Genomic DNA, 21,624 nt, shown 5'->3' with positions numbered 1-21,624 from the left:
CAATATAAACCCTCTCAATGAATTCATAGCGTAGGCCACTACTATGACACTAACTGGTAAAGCCACATGATGCAGCGCATTCAACTTCCAACGAAACAGGCACCGAAATAATGCAATCTGGACAGCCGCGAAGATGGTATCCTATAATACAAAAAAAAACACGCGGGCGGGAAATGGTATCATTCTGCGCAAAAAACATCATCCGCGCGCTACGCCTGGAAGACATGACTGGATTTTCCGGTCTTCGGATCGTAGATATTGTATCCAAAGTCCGCTGCGTTTGGAGGCGTATACACTAAGGGTCGTTAGTTAGTCCATACTCGTCAGAGCTGCCATAATCTGTGAACGTACAATGCAACGAAACAGCCAACCGTTCTTTGGACGGGTTAGCAACGCGGTGCAGCCCAATCTGATCACTGATATAGGCCACCTCATTAGGCTGATATGTCGTATTCTTCTTGATCTTCAGGGGAGCGTCCTGGTCCTCCGCTGTGGGAGTGTAATAGACCGACTCGTTCAGTTCGCCGTCGAGGATCTTCATGATACAGTGCGCGTTGGCGTGGTCGTGGATGAGTGATCCTTTCTCGGGGTTCCAGACTAACAGCAACTACTTGAGTTAACCCCCGACCTCAAGATGGGAGAGATCCAGCGATGACGTACCAGATTTGCACGCCCGCTGATATCGGCTACCAGGTTCCGGGTATAGTTCTTGCTGGGGTCGTTGCGCATGTATCGTGCCCAGTCGGCGCCGCTGGAGGTGTACTTGGACATGAATCCCATGAGGACCGCCGGGTCGACATGGTCGTCGTCAATACCGGAGCTTCCCAGGTACTGCTTGATATCTTCTACCAGGTTGTCGAGGGTGTAGTTTGTGTTGGGTTTGCGGGATACGGCATAGTTCTGGACGCGATCAAGCGAGGCCGGGTGACTGGTCACGGCGACGGGAGCGCACAGAGCAGGAGACATTATTGTGGTATTTCAGAATTGTTATTGAATCAATGATTTCAGAGGATATACACTAAACAGAAGAATGTGGTATAGTTGGCACAACTACCTCAGCCAGATCTTGAGGCGATATATGTGTACCCCTTATCTGGGCCAATCGCCGACTCAAAATGTTGAACGGCGACTCACCCGGGGATCCAAGCAGAACAGCCAATCAGCGCACGGTAAACTACATAGGTGAGTGGAACAGCCCATCTCAGGATCAGCAATACAATTGGGCATGGATCGCGAAGAAAAACATGGACAGCTTGTCATTATCAATGCATTTGAAGGATTGGCTCAAGGGGTAGTACGATGGCCAGCGATAGCCGTGGCTATGCGGTCAACAGGATCACCGCACTTTAACGAAGCGGTGAATGGGACGCATTGACGTCAATCTGTTGATGATACGGTTAGTAAAGGGACGGGCATTATGGGTTATAAGGAGATAGGCTTGTTTGGCTGGTCATTGAAGCTGCTGATGTGCTCACAATACCCAATGGACATTGCAACGGCAAAAGTCGGTTTGCATATCATCCAGCGGAATGACGCGAAGAAATACTAAGCCAGGGCACGCGTCGAACAGGGGACGTATAACAATGATCATAGCTACGGGAAGTTGGCGCTATGTTGTATTCAGGTTAAACGCATGGATTACTTGTTGCTTTGTACAGCGCGAGTTCGCGCAAATATGAATATCTTGCGCGCCTTCGATGTAGAAAGTCCTTCGGCCTGGTCCCTCCCTTAACAGGTTGTTGTTCTTTCGTTGTTCTCCATGGTGCCACACGGCATGGAATCACGGGTCATCTGCCACAGACATATAATATAGTGTTTAAACACTGGCTAGGACCAGGGTGTCGCATTCTACTTAGTCCCTGGTAGCTAGTTACCTCCAGATAAACCTTACAAACCGCCTGGGTATGTCAGTGGTAGTCTTCTCGACTGGGCCAACTACGGACAGACAAGTAGGGCCACTAGATCCACCAGACTGTGTCTTCAGATAATCAGAGAGACGACAATAGCCCGGCGCCCCGCCCTTTGCAAATACAAGGGCACTGACGCTTGAAGACACCCTTGGAAGGTATGGTCGGCACTGCTCAAGGTCAAACGGCTGTGAATGCCTTTCGATGTTCGTTAATTTATCCCAGGCTATGCCGATTGCACTTATGATTCAAAGCAACGTTGAACATCCGTAGTTTATCTGGTTCTTCTACTCATACTAGTCTCTCGGGTCTCGTTCTCAATATATAAGCCATTCTTGAATTACTACCAAACACAATTGCTTTTCTGGCCCTTCCTTCAAGCATACCTTAAGAAGCGCTTTCGGGATATTTGATCATTTTTTCGATACGTTTGAGCTCCTCCTCAACTGCCCCGTCCGGGCGAGGTCTGACTTCTTGTGGGAGTTCATTGGGTCCTTTTGCATCCACATCCACATCAACACCCATAGTCATCTTAAACTTGCCAAATGAGCGGCCCAGGCCGTTTAGTAGCCCTGGCCCCTTTTACTCTGGCTCATTTGGATCCTTCCAGACTTCCACTTCGAACTCCCCTTGGCTCTTGAAAGGGAATTTTTCCGGCAGCATATACTCAGATTCGGGTTTCCGCAACTCGTCGCCTGTTAGGAATGGCTGCATGGAAGCCTCGGGAAATTTCGACAGGGTGACTATGAGCCCAGAAGCCAGTTGCACGTCAGCATCCTCACCCAGCTTCTCTTCCAGCTTCTTTCCCAGCTTCTCTTTTGGCTCCTCTTCCAGTATCTCTCTGAATGTGACATTGCTGGCGGACAGCGCAGCGTTAGGGGCTTTGAGGAGCATATGCGTAATGTGCATTTCCTCCTTGGTGCCATAGAGATAGAAAGGCATGAATTTGGAAGGATATTCAAGGTCCCGATAAATAGAGTTAAGAGGGCGGCTTTTCACGACGTGTGTTATCGTCACCTTGCCTTTGTAGGTAGTGGGAGTGGGCCTGCAAAGTAGTTAGTCTGGTGGTAATGCTAATGACACAGACCAGGACGTACTGATCTTCCTTCCTGTAAATCTTAGCCATAAATGACGGGGCTGTCTCTTTCGCCAAGGTGCTGCCAGACTCCAGTTTCTTTAGCTCCGCCTCCAGGTCAATCTCTTTCTCGGATTCAAGTATGATTGTGTCCTCCGGATAGTCGGCCTTGAGACGTGTGTAGCTCTTATGGAGATCATCGTCCAATTGGGCCACGACGATTACCTGCTGTCGTAGAGTAGCCCAGTGGAATGATGTCTGCAAGACCAGGAACACTTTAGTATTGCCCTGCACCAGAAACTTGACCTTCCTGCTGTCTTTCTTGTTTCTTTCACGGCAGACCTGAACTTTTGCGATGATAACTTTTTCGAACTCCTTCATAAGGTGACCTATGAAATCCCCTTGGGTTGGGAATGGGCTCATGACCACGTTTCGTAGCACAAACATATCCTCCTCACATGGTTTGACACCCAATCGATTCAAAAATCTCCGGACACATTTGCCGTAGAGCTTTGGTTCGAATTTAGTTGAGGTTAAGAATAGAGGTATTCCCGGCGGTTTTATGTCAGGGGAAGTAATAGAGAGCGCGTCCACAACCTGTTTCATTAAGTAGTTCGCTTCTTCGAGGTCAGTGTTCAAATTCCCGTCCTCATCATACCAGTTGAGTGCGAACGCATTGATGTTCAAGTCCGAGCCAAGTTCGCGGAGTAGTTTAATATTTTCTGGGTCCTTCTGAATCTCTGAATTATCCTTATTGATGATATGTGTCCGGATGTGTTGCCTCTTCCGCAGCACGTTTTCGGTGAAGAAGCTTTTCCCGTCTTTGGGATATTCTTCCTCTGTATTTTCTTCCCCTGGCTTTTCTCTCTTTGTCTTTTCTCCCTTCATTCTTTCTTCGTCCAGTATATTAAAGGGACACAGACAAAGTACTTGTTTTTCTCCTTCTCTTTAGGTGTATGACCCATCGTAGCATAGTGTGCAGATAGCTGGCACTTGTTAGCTCCATTTTGAGGCCATCTCCGGGAAAACCTACTCTGGCACTGGTATACGCTGCTTCGCCAAGAAGCGTGCCGTAATCGTCAGGATGAAGACCAATGATGCTGTTTGAAAGCCACGTGGACATAGCTGCGGCCCCAGGTTTACTGTTCGAAGGAATCGCTAAGCATCTGGCTCCCAAAAATGGTGGCTGCAGTGGCATTGGGCCTTACCTGCCTTCTACCCCATAGATGCCGATATTTTCTGATGATCCCTGTGATAGATATGGGCTTGACCACGTCACCAAATACCTCATTCTCCCATCGCGGTACAGCAGACTTCCCGCTGGATACGGAACATAGCCGGCTTTGTGTGGATCAATAGTAATGGAGTCGACTTCGTTCAGTTTCCGGAGATCCTCCTCGGTATCCTTTTTCAGACACAAGGATGGTACAAGCTTTCCCTTGGATCGATCAAGCCTATCATCAACCGGTTCTCCAGACTTCTCCTTTTCTGGATTCAGCATTGTAGCAAAGTAGCCGCCCCATGCGGCATCGGCATGAACAAGAAATGGCATTCCGTATTCATTCTGCAGTTCCTCCCGGATTTCCGGGATCTCGCTTAGCCGCTCCACAGCTCCTTCCTCAGTTGAGCCCATAATAGCTACCACAGCATAGACGGCCTGACCTTTTTTGGCGCAGGCGACGAGCTTTTCCTTGAGCAAAGCAGTGTCTATGCGGGCATCAAAATCCACATCGATTTCGGTGATATTCCCATCACCGAGACCGGTAATTGCTACATGGGTTAGCTTGATATCGATCTAAGAATGCCTGGAACAACGGCCACGTACCGGCCCCCTTTGGCCAAGAATAATGACGAGTCTTTCCTATAAGATACTGAATTGGCTGTTCAATCTGAAATTGTCAGGATGTTCATTCAACATCGCTGCAGAACGTAAGGCTCGCCTTTTAATACTCCACATCTGGTTCTCTGTGGTTTGGGTATTTTACTAATAACCTGTGCCTTTTTGTTGTGTATATGTTGGACGTTACCAAGTAAAGGAAGGAACTTCGTTAATCTAATATACTATGGGGTCATTGCTACCCTGCTGCTTCCGAAAAGCATTACTGAGAAGACTTAACATTAATTGGTGCGCAAATAAATTTATCCTATATACCATAGGCAGGGGTTGGAATGGCGTTGCCTCGTTGCCTTTCCATAGTGCTGACTTCTGGCGATCTATTTTCCTGCCTTGTACAGGCGGAATATATGTTTTTGGATATGCACCTTCTTCTATTTGTGTTTGGGTTAACTTACTCTTGAGTATCAGCCTGTTAACAGGCATGTTTTCTGAATGGAGCTTGACCTATCTGTGGTCTTTATTCCCTTAGCCGTACTTAACAAGGACATACCTGACTCATACGTGGCAGGAGAGAGATATGACCCATTTAGAAACCCTAGATCATATTGTCTGTCAAGCCTCTAGTTGCTGCTGGTTGCGCGTGACAAGGACTTCCTACTTTCCTTATTACTCGCTGAATAAGACTGATGGCAGGCCTCCAGAATTATCTCAAAGCCGTAGCAAAAACGGTCTTTCAATCGAGCTGGCAAACATTCTCCGCCATCCACGCTGTAGCCATGCTTCCACCAAGCCACCACGACCAAGCAACCACGACCAAGCCCGCATCTCCAAAAGGTGGGTTTTGAGAGCACTCTTATCTTGGTCTCTCCAAATTGCACTCCTCCAAAATACAAGAGCGGCAGGAATTAGCACGGGAGATCTAGCAAGCCTCCCAAGCTGGCATCTTCTACATGAAGGTGCAATTCATTCCGTCCAGATGTTCTAATGCTTGATCTGAACCTAAGTACTGAACGCTGTCGCCCACGGAAACATGGCATTTTAGAAAAGATGATTAATGGAATCCATAAAGCAGCTCATCGATTCCTCTCCCTGAGATGGAGGTCTACATGGGAAACGCAAAATGCACGTCTTCAGATGTTGATTTAACTCACCAGTGTATGTATTCTATGTAGTAGGGCTGATATTAATTTACCTGGTGGTACATCTTGATGAGGCCGAGACTGAGAATAACCAACCTTTCTCTAGATCAAATTAAGTTTGACACTAATAGCTAGTATAGCCTTCTCCCCATCAATAAGTGGAACAGTACACCATCCGTAGGATTCCTCTCTGCTTGAACCAACGGTCACAGTGGATTATGATTGTTCTGACAACAACATACTAGTGATAATGGTTGTTTTCAGTTAAATGGCCATCCGCCGCGGGCGGTGTTGACTATTTTCGGAAAAGCTCAAGCCCTATTATATTTTCAGCATCAGAGACCAGTTTTTGGAGGTCAGATAAAGCCAAAGAGTCCTTCTTCAGGCTTAAGGTCTTAATGATATTCTTAGATTGATCTTAATTCGAAGTTTTAGAGAAAGTAGAACACAGTAATATCAAAGTTAGCTATCTTGTTCCAATCTTCAATAATTAGCTTGTATTGTTAGCCTGGCCAGAATTCGGAGACGACCTTGAACTCGGTTGCTAGGCTACAAATTTTGGTCATTATATACGCTATGCGAAGTCAGAGTAGTGAAATCCCAGCAAGCTGCTCATATGACGTTTACTGGCTTCAAATTGCTGTTTGGACAGGCTCTTCCTAGAAGCAGCGTGCAAAGGAAAGGCCTCAAGTAATCGCAGAAAGGATAAATAAACAGCATGTATTTCACAGGTGAATTCCCAGTTGCTCGCAGACGTCTTTCGAAGCAATGTGCTTTGCTTGTTTCTTGCTAGAAGCTTCTCCTCTGCCTTGCCTTCCACGAAACTTCACCGCGCATCTAAATCGAGTCGGATAGCTGCTTATCATTTCATCATAGACCTCAGGTACTTCATTACAGCACTGGACTTCTTCCCACAAACGAGAGGTGTACCTCCAGATCTCAACACTGGATCGTTCTGGAAGGTGCAGTTCGATGTTTGTCTGCTCAGACTCCGTCCTCACATAGGAGTACGGCGGGGGCGAATTTTCGTCGCGATGGTTAGAGCTTGATGCACTTCGCAGGGTCCCCGCGTGAGCCTCAGGTCTCTCTGCGTCAAGATCTTGGATCTCTGGAATGATGCAGTTCTCTGTAATGGTTTTATAAAGTTCTTCTGGCTTTGTGCGATGCAGAAAGCCAAACGCCCGAAAGAAGTCTTTCCTGAAATCATACTGAACATTCTCGCTTGGGAAGGTGCACTCATTTTTCAGGCTTTGAAGTGCTCTTCTATAGTCGAACCTCTCTAGGAACTGGTTGACTTTGTCCTATCTTTCGTTTTAGTAGAGCTTCGAGTACACTAGGAAAGAGAGCAGAACAGCAAAGAGGTAGAAAAGTAATTAAGCGAGTAAAGAAATCCGCTGGTTGAAGCTATTCAACTAACCTCAAGGACCCTCCCTTCTGTATTTTGCTCCACCTGGGAGGCGTTTTCTAGAGTAATATAAGTCGAAAGCAATGTTTTTCCAATCACATAATCTGGAATTATTAGCACCATCAGATCGGGTTATTATCTTTTATTCTTACCACAGGCGTAGTACACGTCCGAAAGGCTCGGGGAAGCCATCCTATTCAGTGATCTAATCGATCCGAGAACTGAGTTTTGGGCGAGAAGGAAATCTCCTCGAGGTGATTCGCCGAAAGAACTGGGTTGAACCTTCCTCTATATTGAGCACTGATAAAGGGGATCAATCACTGAGGAGCTTTAATGACCCAAATAGGAGTCTAAATAATAAGTGAAGCTTGAAATTTCTTCTGCTTTTCGGAGAATGAATAGTGGGATATGAACTTATCGATACTTTAATAGCCACTACAGTCGTGTCTTCCTGGTCTGCCTCAGTGGAATGAGTCTGGATCTCTGCGGCTGAGACCCGGACATCTTTCGCCCGGGCTGTATCGCGGCATGGAAGCCTCATCTTTGAAGACCTGATGTAGTGCACGTACTTCATTGCAGATATGGTCCAGCATACAGCCTGGTTATGATCGTGCCGTTGAGTACAAAGTGTCTGGAGGTAGGACGGGGACAAATGATTGGGCAATGGCCATAACTGTGAGGCTGGGCTGGGCAAAGCAGCATTAGCATTCTCAGCCTGATCCAACGCCCTGCTACCCTCAGACATCATTCTTCCAGTCATATGCGAATAGACGAAGGACACGTTTGAACTAAAAGCAGGTAATTCGGGAGCTTTCAGCCTGATCTAATCCGTGAGCAATACCCGATGATAATATATGGATGGACGCAAGACACGTTTCTGCTCTATCAAGAGGCTTTCACGAGCTCTCAGCCTGATTTGACTTCCTAGTGCGCTCAGGCCATGACTTCTCAATAGTACGCATATGGACAAATCGAACTTCTATTCTCCTTTGAAAGAGCCGGCGTCGTATGATGTCAGCCTGATCCATGGTCTCACTGTGCTTCAACAATAGTCCCTAAATGACAATCAACATTCTAATCACAAGGCTGGAAGTCTGAAAAGTATGTCAATCTGTAGTTAGGAAAGGCAGAATTTCCATTAACATTAAATCACGAAACTCAAGCTATCTCCCAAAGGTTAAAGAAGAATCACTGATACTTTGACGCAGGATTGTGTCCAGCATTCTGGAGCAAGAATAGCAATGCAGATCGTCTCTAACCTGGAACGAAAGCTTTATAGACTTGAAGAGCGCCTTCCACTGATTGTACCAAGCCAAAAAATGTCGTCAATATGAGAATCAGGATTGCCACCCAAAATGTATACCACTGAACTCCGTTTCTCCTATCCCACCACCACTGGTTGATCGTCTTGGGATGCGTACCATCATACTTTTGCTTCAGCATCACCAATCGATCCTTCCAGTAAAAAAAAAAGTTTATATCGCGTTGGGCACCATGCAACTGACCACATCGCAATATCCTTCCATCAATTTCTGCATTAGACCGGTATTTCCGAGCTGTTTTTTTGTCCCCCTCTGGGAAAAGAAGTGAGATTGTCCGCAAAGTCTCTTTCACTAGATCACTGGGGAGCATAGAACTAAATGTTTGATTTAACTATTTAAACATACATGAGAAATGGTGAACAACTTACTGCTTTTGACACTCGAGAAAGGTGACGTGATGAAATATGGCTACCTTTGTCTCCCCTTCGATTAAGCGTAGGTGATCAGCAAGGTTATCTGTCCAGAATATTTCAATATCCGCAACCTTCTCAATGTTGTACCCTGTGAACTCCGCATCCAAAGTGACGGCGGCATCAATGAGCGTCGGTCCGGAGGAGAAGTGTAGGTGAACTGAGCTTTCAAGAGCACCCTCAGCCCATAAGACTTGCTCGGTCCCCGAGATGGCATATTGGGGACTTGTAAAGTTCAACATCAGCAAGAGCTGCGCCGCCAAATCGATTGTTGCGTCAGCCCGGGAAAGGGAGTCTGGAGGTGATAAAGAATTGCGTATGATGTCACGAGAGCAGCCACTGCGCAGTTGCTGGACTATATCCATAAGCTGCCGGTGCGTTTGAACTGACATATGGCCTCCGCTATAATGCAAAGTGCGAGCGCAGGAAGCAATGTAGAAACGGAAGTAGGCATCGAGCGCAATCTCATCGGATCGTACACCGTTTGAGAATTGCTGGACGATGGGTTGGGGTCCCCAGAGTCGTTCAGCTATCAAATGCTTTGTTGTAGCTGCTGGGGGTTCGCTAAAAATACTATCGTCGATGGAAGCCATTTAGGACACGCTTCCAGGGTGGAAGTGCATGTAGTTCAACTACAGAAGGACTGCGACCAACAGAACATTTTAAATATTGATATTAGCGCTACCGCTGAATGTCCCAAATGCCGTTGTTGGTTTTTCTTTTTCCCAACCCTCCTTCTTTTGTTTGACTCTCTCGAGATCAATAAATCATGACTGGAACCGGGGCTTCGATCAGCATCCGTGTCTGCAAGATGTATGCACTGCCACCTAGCCAGAGTGGGGTTGAAGAAGCCCTGCAGTTTTCAGCCTCAGTCAATTTTTCCGCGAGAATGAGATCACCAAGATTGCCCACGCGGTCCAGAGCACGTATATATCCGCCCTCTCGTTGCGTTAAGAAACGATAACTACAATTTTTCTACAGCAGGTTTTTATTCTGTTATATTGCATTTTGCCTTGCTGGGCAATGCAGTCACTTCCGACATCCGTGGGCCCGTTGGTACAGTCTTCAAAGCTTGGAAAAAGCTACTGGGAAGCAGTTGGGCCAATGCGAAAGCTTTTTATTGACGAGCTCGCGGAGACTGTAAAGGATTATCTCGATCGATGCCTCGAACCTCCAGCGGCTGGTTTATACTGGTCTATGTACATGCGAGGGCGTACTCCGGGTAAAGCTAAGCCTTATCTGGTTTTTTCTTCTACCAACGAGAGGACACGGAAAAGGGCGCTACGTATGGTGAGAGAAAAGGGAATCCTTGCAAAATTTCCTGCTATAAGATTGAAAGACACTCGCTATACTCCAGAAATGAGCACTTTGATGCGACTTCTCGGCGACGAAGGCCTAGAACTAAGTCAAGACGCCATACCTTGCGCGTATATTGACGGCAATACGGTCTACTACATACCCTCCGGCAACGTCATGAGCCTACAATTATATGTTAGAAAGCCAACAATCGAAGAGCCAATTAGACAAGCTACAGCTGGCGGAGTCATATGCGTCGGTGGTTCATTCTTCTATCTCACAGTATATCATATCCTCGAGCGAAACGAGCACCAGGTATCACAGCAGGACAGCCAGCTTCAAGTCCACGGAAAGCTTATCGACCTAGACGATGAAAAGTATCAGGTGAGCTACCGGGGAGAGGAGGATGAAGAGGTCGATGATTCTGGATTTGAAGACAGTATCCAATCCGATTCGGATGGAATGTCTACGACGAGCGACAGTGACAACGGCAGCGGAGATTCGGAGGTCAGCATGCAGCTCAGTGAAGAGCACATGAGTGGCGCTTGTATTGGTTCCACCGACCTTGATAACGACCCGTCATTTTCACTCCAAGTCCCTCCACCCACAGAGCAAACGAAAATTGAATATCTGGGTTCCACCGACTTAGCCTCATCCGCTGCCTTCGGGAGTGAATCACTTAATTATCTGTTAATAAAGCTCCAGAACGAGGATCAAAAGAAGATGAATAGGATTGATGCCTCACATATTCATTCACACGACATCTGTGTCGATAAGGTTGCTTCAATCGGCAATGAGGATCGCAAAGTAATCATTCCATCGACATCTCACGGAATCTCGAAAGGTGCTCTATCTGCCACCCCTCGTTACATGCGTTTGGCGGGAACATCTACAACTCGAAAGGCGTTTGCCCTACAGCTTGATAGGGATGTGCAGCCTGGTGAATGTGGGTCATGGGTAGTAGACGAGGTTTCTGGTCATCTCTACGGACATATTTTTGGCGGAGGGATTGGCACAAGAACCGCCTACATAATACCGGCAGATGACATCTTCGAAGACATAGAACGGAAATTTAGACAGCCGGTATTTCTGCCTTCCGTGAGAGAGGCGTCACATACGGCATCTGGAGCGAACCCGGCCTCGACTCCTTCACGGGTGCTGCAAGCTGGTTCCCCGCCAGGCAGCCTTATGGTGTCGAAAAGTATGGAGAAACCAGCAGTTCCTAGAGAGGCGTCCAACCAGTCCCAACTTAATCATTGCAACATCATTAGCAGCAATGCCGAGCTTCCTGTAAAACAAGATTCGGTTGATCCTCGAGGAGGCGATGTTCCTCAGCTACCGTGCACAAGAAGTCAATATCGGGGTAAGTTAACATGCAAAAAAGCTGCACAGATCCTTTCTGACAAAGGTGTTTCGTCAGCGCCCAACTCTTTGCCGACACTGATCATTAGATCCCAAAAAAGCTGCACAGATCCTTTCTGACAAAGGTGTTTCGTCAGCGCCCAATTCTTTGCCGACACTGATCATTAGATCCGAGCCTCCTGAGGCTGCTCCGACCTCAACCTGCGCAATGCCAGTTTCTTCTAAAAGGTCAAGAGCTTACCTCACGGACAAGAAGGAACCACTTAGGACCTTCAGACAAAATTTGAGTCGATCACTCTTTTACTATGCTTCGTCATCTCGCTCCGCGGGTCCAGAGCAAGACAGCGAGGAAAAGCATTAGATATGATCCGCGAGCCACTTGGATTGTCCCGGGAAATTATTACACTCTTGAAGTTTGGCAAAACCGTGCGTCGATAGAGAAATGGCTCGAACGCCCTTACACACTGACAATACATCTGCAGACGCTGTCGCTCCATCCGATGCTGTCACAACTGAAGTACAATGGTGGAGAGGGCAAAGAAGGTCAAAAGCATGAAGCAAGAACTATTTTCCTTTCCCTTCACTGTGGGTACGGATGGAAATCTGTCTTTCGATCAACTCGCGTATCTTTCTAACCCCCCCAGTCATGGCAGTATTATGCCCGTCAGCAAGCGACATGGGTCTAGACCTCTGTTTGAGTACCCCAATGGATAGAGGTCACTCCCCTTTACCTTACCTATAGGCCCATGGGCATCAATGTAGTATCCATTCCAGCCAATGGGAAAGGACTCACTACCCATATGTAGCCCCTTGAATGCCCATCCTTGCATATTATTCATTAGTACGTATTACTTGCTATGTTAGTCGACTTTAGCCGTTCTGCCAGGACACACTGCGACTGTTCGTTCCAAATATTTACCAGTGAAATTGGCTCCCTTCAGCGACGATGATCCTTCGGTCTGCTCACAGCCAGGTGACCACATTGACCTGAAGAGAGCTCTAGCTTTCAGAAGAGTCATTTTCAAATTTGATAAAGCACAGAGAATCTGACAGTCCCGAGTCCAAAATCTGGGGCTTAAGAATGAGTTTATCACAAACTGGTGCATGAGGGAGCTTGAAGGCGGTGTGAAAGCAATCCATGGTTGTGAGGTAAGATTGATTCTGGTTGACTTCACTTGTCAGTTATCTTTTACAGGGGCGGGATGCCTTATATATATATATCTGTTTCTGATCCCCGCCGCAAGGTTCAGCCACCGTGATGCTCAACACTCTCACTTAATGGCGATTACTATTAAGGGTGCCAGTAACCATCCATCATGGTTGTGAAAGCCCCCACTAAAAAACTTTAAAAATTTTTAAAAGGAAAAGAAGGAAAGGACACCTGTGTAGCTTAGTCTCTGCCTGTAAAGTAAGATACTAGTGTCACTTAATACTAAGCCTTCTCTAAAATCATTCAGATTATTCTTATGTAAGAGGCTTTATAAACCCATCAACAACTTGCTTAATAGTTAGAATGTACTTTAGCTCTACTATTCTAAGATCTTAGACCTCTCCTTGCTACTTACATTAGATTTCTAAATGCTTTGTGTGGGAATAATATTATAGGTTAATAATAGGGTGATAGCTTTTCAGTTATTACTATAAACGATAGGCAGTATTCAGTAATGCCGTGGAGGGAATGCCTGCTTGAGCATGTGCCTGAGGCATACACTTGTCCCCCTCATGACCGGAGGACTTTACAATGCTGACTCATCGGATGGTGGCAAGTTCGGCCTGGGTATTCAGGCCGCAACCAGTCGCCGAGTTGGTCGCCGAAATCCCCGAAATGGAGGTGAGCCTCGTTCGTTCCTCGTCTGCACTGCCACCGGTATATTATTTATGCATTAGATATGATACTTCTGATACCAGGAGATGCAGATAGCTCAAGATGAGCGACAGAAGAAGGAGAACAGCTTCTCCACAAGGCAATGCTCTGCGTCCCTCTCCTCTCGCGTGCACCGAGTGCCGCAAACACCACGTCAAATGCGACGCCAAAAAGCCTTCGTGTTCCCGGTGCTTGGATGCTCGTCTACCGTGCAACTATCTCCCATCGCGAAGGGGCGGCAGACGCAAACCCCGTAGCAGCCTGCTTCAGCCTCTGCAGGGAGTAACCCCAGACTTCCCAGGCATGGCGTATCAGACTCCACTGTCGGAATCAACGGGCGGGAATCCCACCGCAGGGCCATCCAGTCCCCCTGTTACTGGCAAAGAGGTTTCATCAGTCGACTCAAGGAACTCACCGCAGAACGCACAACCTGTGGTACCGGATTCTCGGTTGGTACGTCTTTACTATGAGCATTTCCACAATGCGCATCCGATTCTGGTTCCGGCCTCCTCATATGAGGAGCGGAATTATCCCAGCTTCCTCCAGCATGTGGTGCGATTCATCGGGAGTCATTACTCGCTGCATGTCTCTGGCGACTCTTTCAAGGATGCTACGACGGTGCAACTGAGCCACTCTGGCGATCGGACGCCCTGTATGGTGCAGGCTTTGTTGTTGTATTCGATCTTTCTGTGTGCGCGAAGTGAGTGCAGCGAGGCGGAGAGAGCATTCTCCCAGGCAAGCGATATCGCCCTGGAGCTGGGAATGTTCCGTCGAGATTTTGCGACGACGTTCTCCAACGGAAACGAGACCGAAGCGGAGAGTTTACGGCGGACCTGGTGGGAGTTGTTCATTGTCGACGTGTTCATGGCGACGCGACCAACCAAGGTCGTCCTTCGCTGCGGCAATGTACCTTACGACGTCCCTCTACCTTGTGAGGAGTATGTCTACGCCAATCGAAAGGAGATCCCACCTCCGGCGACCTTTACGGCGTTTAAGATGCGCGTGTTCCTAGAAGAAGACGGAGATGCTCGTTTCTCGCGGTATTCATCATTCAGTTATCGCATCGAAGCAGCACTCATCTTGGCTCGCGTGCTCGTGTTGAACAGTCTGCCCGAGACACACCGTGACCATCTGCAGGCCGTGGAGAATGCGCTCATCAGCTGGACGAACCACCTACCAAGGCACAAGGTCGACATAGTTGACATGTACGGCAACGTCGACGAGATGCTTTTCCAGGCACACACGACCATTCAGTACGCCGCAATGCTGCTCCACCTTCCACGCAGCAATCTGCGCCCCGATTTCCCTGACCTCCACGTCCCCATCTGCCCGACAACTCCCCTGCGTCTATCACCATCATGTACCCGACACGTCCACGATGTGAAAGCAACAGAAGCCTCGAAGCAACTCTCTAATCTTCTATCCATGCGTCCGAGCGCACAGGGATACAGCCCGCTGATCGTGTCCCCGCTCGTCCTCTGCGGCATGGTCCAGCTGGCAACCAGCCGCATCCATTCCCCAGAGTGTCTAGACCATCACTGCAACCGCGTGGTGCTCGTGCTGGGATGCTTAAAAGTCCTCAGCTCGAGCTGGCCTCTTGCGCGCCAGGCCCAGCAGCATCTTCGACGTGCAGCGGCTGACTCGTTTACCTCCTGGATCGAATCGCAGCATCCCCAGGGAGCGGCCGGTCTGCCTTCTGCATCGAGGAATGACGCTTACAAGGATTCCTCGGCCGATCAGAGTGCCTGGTACAATGCAGCTGGTCAAGGGATGAACGGGGATGTTCAGTCTCTTTTCTCGCCGGGCTTGCTCTCGGCGTATATTGATCCCACGTGCAGTGACCCCTTGTTGCTGAGTACAATGTCGGAGTTTGACATGACGTGACTCTCACTGACACGGGACTCGGCTGTCGGCATTTTAGGCCCTCGAGAGCATGTAGTAGATGCAATCCCCAAGGGGTTTATTTCTTTCGATACGTGTACATGAAGACCAGCTTGCAGAGGCGGTTCTTATGGCATCGGACGGGTGGATGCCTGATCTCACCGCATTCAGCTCCCAATACATCCTTGTTCGGTCGACTTTTCATCTGCTCCCGCTATCCGCGATGTCCTCCACTCGTCCCACCTCACTTGTCTAAATTAAGGCGCAGTGTGGTCGCATAGTGTACGTCAAGACGCGAGAGCCTCCGAGTCAAGCACACAAAGATTTATTTCCATTAGCGTGGGATCTAGATTCAGACACAAACATCTACGTGTCATTCGGTCGTGGCTGGTACCATCGCAACCTAGCGAGACAACATCCCCAAATGGCTATTCGTACGCAGACTTGTGTCTCATCAATACCCTGCTTTAGAATCTTGGCAATGAGGACAACCATTCTACCTGCCAGCCACGGACCTGATGATCAGCTCTATAATATCCATAGAATCCAAATTGAGATGCTATCACAATGTTTTCAAGCACGGCTAATCTACAATTCCTCGGGGCAGCAACACCGCATAGTCCAGCGGCGCCGGTTCCACTCCATCCGGCTGACCCACAATCTTCAGCCGATCTCCCTTGTGGATCTTCACGTCTCGGAAGGTGATGCGCGTAGCCGAGTGTCCATCCAGATAAATCGACGGCGTATGGCTCAGCACATCCTCGCTGTTCCCTTGCCACTGGCCCACAACGCGATCATTCAGATACACCGTCCATTGAGACTTGCCCCCGTACATATCATAGTAGTTGATGCCCAAATCGTACGAGCCTGTCTGAAAGTCCAGCGTAGCGCTCGCTGTTCCCGTGGTGCCATTCGATGCAGTGACGATTGCGGTGTAGTTGGACGCGGCCTCGAATGGACCAACGGCGTACGGCAGGTAGCCATCGAGCTGCATATCTTCTGCTTCGATACGCCAGGGGTGGTGTCCCACTCGCTGCTTCTCGTCGGCGATTCCCGAGAGATTATGGTAGAAGTTGTTGATGGCGTCGCGCCAGACGATAGAATGCCCCGCTTGGTAGATGAGGCGGGTGAGGACGTGCTGGTAGCGCTCCGCGTCGATGCGTTTCTTGAGCGACTCCCATCGCGAGACGAAGGTCTGGGCCGCCTCGGCGCCGGCGTAGTGCGCGTCGTAGAAGTGCTGGATGACGGTTTTACCGGAGTGCAGACGCTGGGTGTAGTTGACATGGTGGAACCAGAGCATCAGGTTATCGGGCGTGGTCTCGATATTCTCGTACATCGCTGCAACTTCGGCGGGGTACTGGCCCGAGAACTTTGTTCCGTTCTTAACGGTGCGGTCCATTCCAATAGATAGGTGATCCGCGCGAGTCCACTGGCCCCAACCGTTGCCGTCTTGGGAGGCCGGGTTGGGCCCGTAATGTGTGTACAGGATGTCTGTCAGCGTCTGGATGCCGAGGTTGCCAGAGTAGTTCTCATACGCAGGCCAGGACTCCATGGACATCTGCGTGAGGGTATCGCGTACGCGGCGATCCAAGCCAAACGTGAGGCGGATCCAGTCCTGGACGATGTGCTCCGAATCCAGCGTCGGCTCCCAGGCCAGCCGACCATAAGCGTAGAGATTCGACATGGCGAGATGACTGCCAAGCCAGGTAGTGTTGGTCCCGACATTGACAACTGCCGCCCAGCCGCCCAAGGGTCGGTCGAACCGCTGTCCGGAGATGATGTCTCGCACTGGGGAGGGTTTGTGGTCGACACGAAGATCAAACCCCAGGATCGTTTGCCAGAGTGGAGGCAAGTAGACAAGATGTGATTGTTGTCCGAGATACTCCTGCGTCACTTGCAGCTCGATTGCTGTGTTGGTCTTGTACAGGTTGGCAAACAGGGGCGAGGCAGGCTCGCGCACCTGGAAGTCGATGGGCCCATACTTGATCTGCACTACCACATTGTCGTCAAATTTGCCATCCAATGGCTTGAAAAAGTCTACTGCGGCGTTCGCGCGGTCGTTGTACCAGTTGTCTTCGCTAATATGGTGGTCGTACACAAAGGCACGGAACATGGCCACACCACCATGCGGCCTGAGGGCGCGTGCAAACATATTGGCTCCGTCGGCGAGGGTGCGATTGTATGTGGTTGGACCGGGCTGGCCTTCCGAGTTGGCTTTAACCAGATACCCGGCCATATCCGGGATGCGCGCGTAGAGCTGATCCGTGACGTTGCCCCACCAAGCGATGACGGAGGAGTCAAAGGGATCATAGGTGCTGAGACCGCCGAGAGTCGAGGGGGACGCAAAATTGAGGGAGATGCCGACCCGGATCCCGTAGGGACGGAAGATATCGGCGATGCGAGCCAATCCATCCATATTCGACGGCATGAGAAGTGATGCATTCGCATTGACATTGTTGACGACAATGCCGTTGATGCGTACCGAAGCCAGCAGACGAGCATACTGCTTGACACGCGAGAGGTCCTGACGAATCACGCCGTCCTTGAAAAATATCGAAGGTCCGCCGTAGCCTCGCTCAATGCTACCGTCCATGTTGTCCCACTGGTTGACCCAGCGGATGGGCGCGTGCGGACTGCTCGCATACGAGACCTGTGAAAAATTGCCTTGCGCCAGCATGGAAAGGTACTCATATGCACCGTACAAGGCCCCTCGCTCACTCTGGCCAACGATCTGTACTGAATTGCCTCTGACACTGAGCCAGAAACCGTCGACGTCGAGTTCCGGTACCTGGCTGCCGGTATTGCAGGCCTGCCGATACGCCTCGACCGTGCCGACAATGATGGAAGAATCCGCCGAGCAGCCGGTGGACTTGACGGAGGCATGTTTTCCGAGGATCTGGTGCAGACCATCTTGGAGTTCCTGTCCAGCGACATACACTGGGCTCGACTTTGTAGAATTGAGCGTCACAATGTGCGACGGGAGGGCACGCTGGCAGTGTCCATTGCAGGGAACGGATGCATACCGTAGCCAGCCATCGAGACCATCCTCTGCGGCCGCAATGCCGATGGAGGATAAGAGCGCAAATATATGAATGCCGCTCCACATTTTGACGGCTTTTGCGTAAAATGATCGGCTCAGGTGAGCCAGGGTCAGCGCTGCATTTAAAGGCTCCACGAGCCCATAGCATAGTGGCGTTAGACGGCCATGATCCAGCAGCCGCTACTTTTGCTATTGAAGCCAATTTGAATTCAGGCTATACGCAAAATGCGGGGGAACGCTGATCTTCAGGAGAAGTCGTGTTCCGTCTGGTGGTGGTGTACCGCCATTTGTAACTCTCTCAACATATCTTCGCTCGACTTGTTTTCGGCGGCATGCCATCAGCCTTGTAGCATTTCAATCTCTGGGCTACCTCAAAGCAGGCAAAACAGTAGTGTCGAAAATGAAGGAAGCTGAGAGGAGCAATCCAGTGAGGAGTGCGGAGTTCGGATGTGGAGGACACAAACAAGAAGCGGAGATTTCTCCGGGCATGCTTGATGGATTTAGCCTAATTCTGACAACGTCCATCCATTGACGCATTGGCTCGGTTCCACTGACACAAGAAAATTTACAGTAAGTGAGCATCGTTATTATTGAATCGTCGAGAAGGATCAAAGGACAGAAGCTGGGGTCCTGGGGATCCGCTATAAGGATGAGTCAGCAGCCACAACAGAATCCCGAATTTCCTCACGTGTGTCGCTCCATTTCGTCGCATCGAATGGGATCATCCTGCAAGCGAGAATCGATGTGAAATCATCAAAGATAGGATTGTCCTCATGACAGACAGGCCCAATTCGGGAGTTCGTAACTCATTTCGAGCCCGCGCGGTACGTTTCAACCCCCACAGGCAGATTAGAATGACTCTAATCTCGACCGGTACAGTGCGACAATTGCCGACAGAGAAAGGTAATTGAAATTCCTTCATTTGGCACAGCAGGTCTAACCAACATAGATCAAATGCAATAAAGCTATTCCATGCTCCAGTTGTGGCGCACTTGGAATCCCATGTCGGGCGAATGGTGTCACTGTGAGCACTCCAGAACCGCCGCAAAGGACTGCCTCTGGACAATAGTATGGAATACCAAAGCTTGTGGCCAAGTGATGTATTGATAATTTATTCAGTGAAAAGAAAATCGATGCGCTACAAGAGCAGCTAGCAGCCATTCAAAACACTCTGCAGCAGATTACTCAGTCCCCCATTCCTCCCTCGAGACCTCAATCCACTCATCCTGTCGCTGTGGACATCCCGTCTACTCCCTCTGCGCCGCTTTTTGAAGGTCAATCATCCTTCAACAACGAGGTCATCATTGCTAGAGATGCGGCTTTCTCGGCTATTGCAACATCGCAGCCGAGAAGAGTGGACGCCCATGTTTCAGCAGTCTTGTCTTCCCTTAGAAACAGTCTCGACCGGCAGCAGGGATCGTCCACCGTTATCGAGCCGCTTTCGCAGTCGAAGGTTGAACTTTTACCTCAAGAGTTCCTCATTACTCTTATTAAAAAAGTCAAAGGTAGTCTGACTTCTCGTTCGGTTGCCTGTCTTGCTGACCTAGCTACAAGTGCATCCGCCCTTCTTTTTAACCGTCCATTCATGGAGAGATGTTCGCCAAATTGAGTCATTGTGTCATGCGATCTATTTCCCAGTAGATCCTATTCCCGCGGGCTCTCTCACTCTTCTGCATGGTTTGTTATACTACATCATTCGTGACTATCTCCATGAAGAGTGCTCGGATCTTGCACGCTTTGACCTCGCAGCATACGCCGGATTCTGCGAGCGTCGTTTCTTGGCCGGGCTGAAAAGCTACGAGATGATGTGCGATCCGACACTTCAGAAAGTCCAGGCTCTGCTCATCGGGGTATGTGCTTCCGACTTCTAGTGGACATAACTAATTCATGTTCAGATCATCAAAGCCCAAGAAGAGTCTGATCTCCAGCTGTGCTGGACCTACCTCGCTTTGGCGTTCAATATGTGTCAAAGCATGGGTCTCCACCGAAGTGCCGCCCTGAAACACGATCCTGTCCCGGTCGCTGACGCCAAACGCCATGCCTTCTGGTCGTTATATACCATTGACAAGAATCTGTCATTGAATCTCGGATTAGCTTCGCATTTCCAGAACCATGACATCGATGCAGAGCTCTTCACACCTTCGGACAACCCACAGTACCGCCCCTGGGACCTGATGACTCTCACCACGATTGACTTTGCCACTTTACAGGGGCGCATTTACGATCGACTCTACTCGATTTCGGCGACTCAGGCCTCTGAAACAGAAAGGTTGAAGTCAATAGAAGAGCTATCGAATGACTTGATGCTGGTTCGCGAACGCCTTCTGGGGGTAAGTGTCTTGATCGTTGACGATGTACTTTTACCAACCTTGGCCAGATCGATGTGAGCCAAGGTCTCTATGCGGAGTCGCTTCACGGGATGGCTGCCTGCGCAGATTTCATCACGCACTCCGTCATGACCGTAATACTCCGGGCGCAGACGCGGGCCAGTGACGCCATGGCCATCACGTCCCAATGCTACGAGGCGGCGATGCGAGCCCTGCAGAGTCACCTGGAGTGCTTTACGTATTTTCGCAACCGGAAGACCCATAAGCAAACTGAATATGTCAATTGGTATGCCATTTTTGACCACTCACTTGAGATCGCACTAATGGAATAGGATTCTATTATACCCATCATTCACACCGTTTGTCATTGTCTTCATACATGCCATCACGACGGCGAGCACATTCGATCTGGCCTTGTTGCAGGACACGGTTCAATCCTTGGAGCTATTCAGGGGACTCTCCCGTGGCTCAGACCGTCTTTACACAATCTGCGCGGCTTTCTCTAGGACGGCTCAGATTCTCGTGGACTCGGAAGAGACGCTCGAAGGTCTCACCCAACACCGGGACGGATCGCTTGTCATGCCGGCTCTAGATAGCAACATCGCTCTACCCAACGTTGAATGGCCAGAAAATGTGTTTGACTCGCATATGAACAGCACTGACATCTCCATGTTCCTCAATGATTTCATCGGGACACATCGTTCAGTGATGGATATATTAAACTCTGACTATATGAATGAGACTTGATCGCAACTATCT

General features: G+C 49.3%; 8 protein-coding genes across 8 annotated transcripts; 3 read left to right on the top strand and 5 right to left on the bottom strand.

The window, feature by feature from the left end:
* Window positions 1-9: 9 nt before the first annotated feature.
* P174DRAFT_439493 (putative cysteine dioxygenase) lies at window positions 10-1,041 on the bottom strand. The gene is made up of 3 exons (XM_024826816.1): window positions 661-1,041; window positions 352-607; window positions 10-295 (listed from the first exon to the last, which is right to left on the bottom strand). Exons 1-3 carry the CDS (start codon window positions 964-966, stop codon window positions 210-212), a joined length of 648 nt encoding a protein of 215 aa, XP_024686358.1. The 5' UTR covers window positions 967-1,041; the 3' UTR covers window positions 10-209.
* Window positions 1,042-2,489: 1,448 nt separating this feature from the next.
* P174DRAFT_478851 (uncharacterized protein) lies at window positions 2,490-5,302 on the bottom strand (the record flags this gene model as incomplete). The annotated part of the gene is made up of 7 exons (XM_024830686.1): window positions 2,490-2,952; window positions 3,005-3,864; window positions 4,016-4,124; window positions 4,191-4,752; window positions 4,808-4,871; window positions 5,135-5,250; window positions 5,275-5,302. 7 exons carry the CDS (start codon window positions 5,300-5,302, stop codon window positions 2,490-2,492), a joined length of 2,202 nt encoding a protein of 733 aa, XP_024686357.1.
* A 1,381-nt stretch (window positions 5,303-6,683) lies between these two features.
* On the bottom strand, window positions 6,684-7,761 carry P174DRAFT_478849 (uncharacterized protein; the record flags this gene model as incomplete). Its single annotated transcript, XM_024830685.1, has 3 exons — window positions 7,516-7,761; window positions 7,376-7,467; window positions 6,684-7,259 (listed from the first exon to the last, which is right to left on the bottom strand). The coding sequence occupies exons 1-3, from the start codon at window positions 7,553-7,555 to the stop codon at window positions 6,684-6,686; spliced, it is 708 nt and encodes a 235-aa protein (XP_024686356.1). The 5' UTR covers window positions 7,556-7,761.
* A 778-nt stretch (window positions 7,762-8,539) lies between these two features.
* P174DRAFT_385755 (uncharacterized protein) lies at window positions 8,540-9,688 on the bottom strand (the record flags this gene model as incomplete). The annotated part of the gene is made up of 2 exons (XM_024823274.1): window positions 8,540-8,999; window positions 9,054-9,688. The coding sequence occupies 2 exons, from the start codon at window positions 9,686-9,688 to the stop codon at window positions 8,618-8,620; spliced, it is 1,017 nt and encodes a 338-aa protein (XP_024686355.1). The 3' UTR covers window positions 8,540-8,617.
* Window positions 9,689-10,026: 338 nt separating this feature from the next.
* Window positions 10,027-12,416, top strand: P174DRAFT_502265 (uncharacterized protein). The gene is made up of 2 exons (XM_024831080.1): window positions 10,027-11,754; window positions 11,843-12,416. The coding sequence occupies exons 1-2, from the start codon at window positions 10,119-10,121 to the stop codon at window positions 12,112-12,114; spliced, it is 1,908 nt and encodes a 635-aa protein (XP_024686354.1). The 5' UTR covers window positions 10,027-10,118; the 3' UTR covers window positions 12,115-12,416.
* A 1,201-nt stretch (window positions 12,417-13,617) lies between these two features.
* On the top strand, window positions 13,618-15,791 carry P174DRAFT_117067 (Zn(II)2Cys6 transcription factor). Its single transcript, XM_024821051.1, has one exon. The coding sequence runs from the start codon at window positions 13,681-13,683 to the stop codon at window positions 15,499-15,501; it is 1,821 nt and encodes a 606-aa protein (XP_024686353.1). The 5' UTR covers window positions 13,618-13,680; the 3' UTR covers window positions 15,502-15,791.
* Window positions 15,792-16,081: 290 nt separating this feature from the next.
* On the bottom strand, window positions 16,082-18,604 carry aguA (alpha-glucuronidase; the record flags this gene model as incomplete). Its single annotated transcript, XM_024829654.1, has 1 exon — window positions 16,082-18,604. The coding sequence occupies one exon, from the start codon at window positions 18,602-18,604 to the stop codon at window positions 16,082-16,084; it is 2,523 nt and encodes an 840-aa protein (XP_024686352.1).
* Window positions 18,605-19,540: 936 nt separating this feature from the next.
* On the top strand, window positions 19,541-21,612 carry P174DRAFT_458354 (transcription factor domain-containing protein; the record flags this gene model as incomplete). Its single annotated transcript, XM_024829653.1, has 6 exons — window positions 19,541-19,606; window positions 19,665-20,043; window positions 20,093-20,388; window positions 20,434-20,868; window positions 20,916-21,151; window positions 21,198-21,612. The coding sequence occupies 6 exons, from the start codon at window positions 19,541-19,543 to the stop codon at window positions 21,610-21,612; spliced, it is 1,827 nt and encodes a 608-aa protein (XP_024686351.1).
* Window positions 21,613-21,624: the final 12 nt, after the last annotated feature.

Source organism: Aspergillus novofumigatus (genome assembly GCF_002847465.1).
Source record: "Aspergillus novofumigatus IBT 16806 chromosome Unknown P174scaffold_2, whole genome shotgun sequence".
Classification (NCBI taxonomy): Eukaryota; Fungi; Ascomycota; class Eurotiomycetes; order Eurotiales; family Aspergillaceae; genus Aspergillus; species Aspergillus novofumigatus.
Note: the sequence above shows the minus strand (reverse complement) of the source record. Positions and strands in the feature narration are given on the sequence as shown.

What these genes read in the sequence shown, in the direction of transcription:
- P174DRAFT_439493 (XM_024826816.1), bottom strand. Translation starts at nt 966, where the DNA reads ATGTCTCCTGCTCTGTGCGCTCCCGTCGCCGTGACCAGTCACCCGGCC. An exon ending in TCAGCGGGCGTGCAAATCTG is followed by an intron (nt 608 to 660) that starts GTACGTCATCGC and finishes TAACTCAAGTAG; the next exon opens with TTGCTGTTAGTCTGGAACCC. An exon ending in GTTGGCTGTTTCGTTGCATT is followed by an intron (nt 296 to 351) that starts GTACGTTCACAG and finishes AACGACCCTTAG; the next exon opens with TGTATACGCCTCCAAACGCA.
- P174DRAFT_502265 (XM_024831080.1), top strand. Translation starts at nt 10,119, where the DNA reads ATGCAGTCACTTCCGACATCCGTGGGCCCGTTGGTACAGTCTTCAAAG. An exon ending in CACAAGAAGTCAATATCGGG is followed by an intron (nt 11,755 to 11,842) that starts GTAAGTTAACAT and finishes ACTGATCATTAG; the next exon opens with ATCCCAAAAAAGCTGCACAG.
- P174DRAFT_117067 (XM_024821051.1), top strand. Translation starts at nt 13,681, where the DNA reads ATGAGCGACAGAAGAAGGAGAACAGCTTCTCCACAAGGCAATGCTCTG.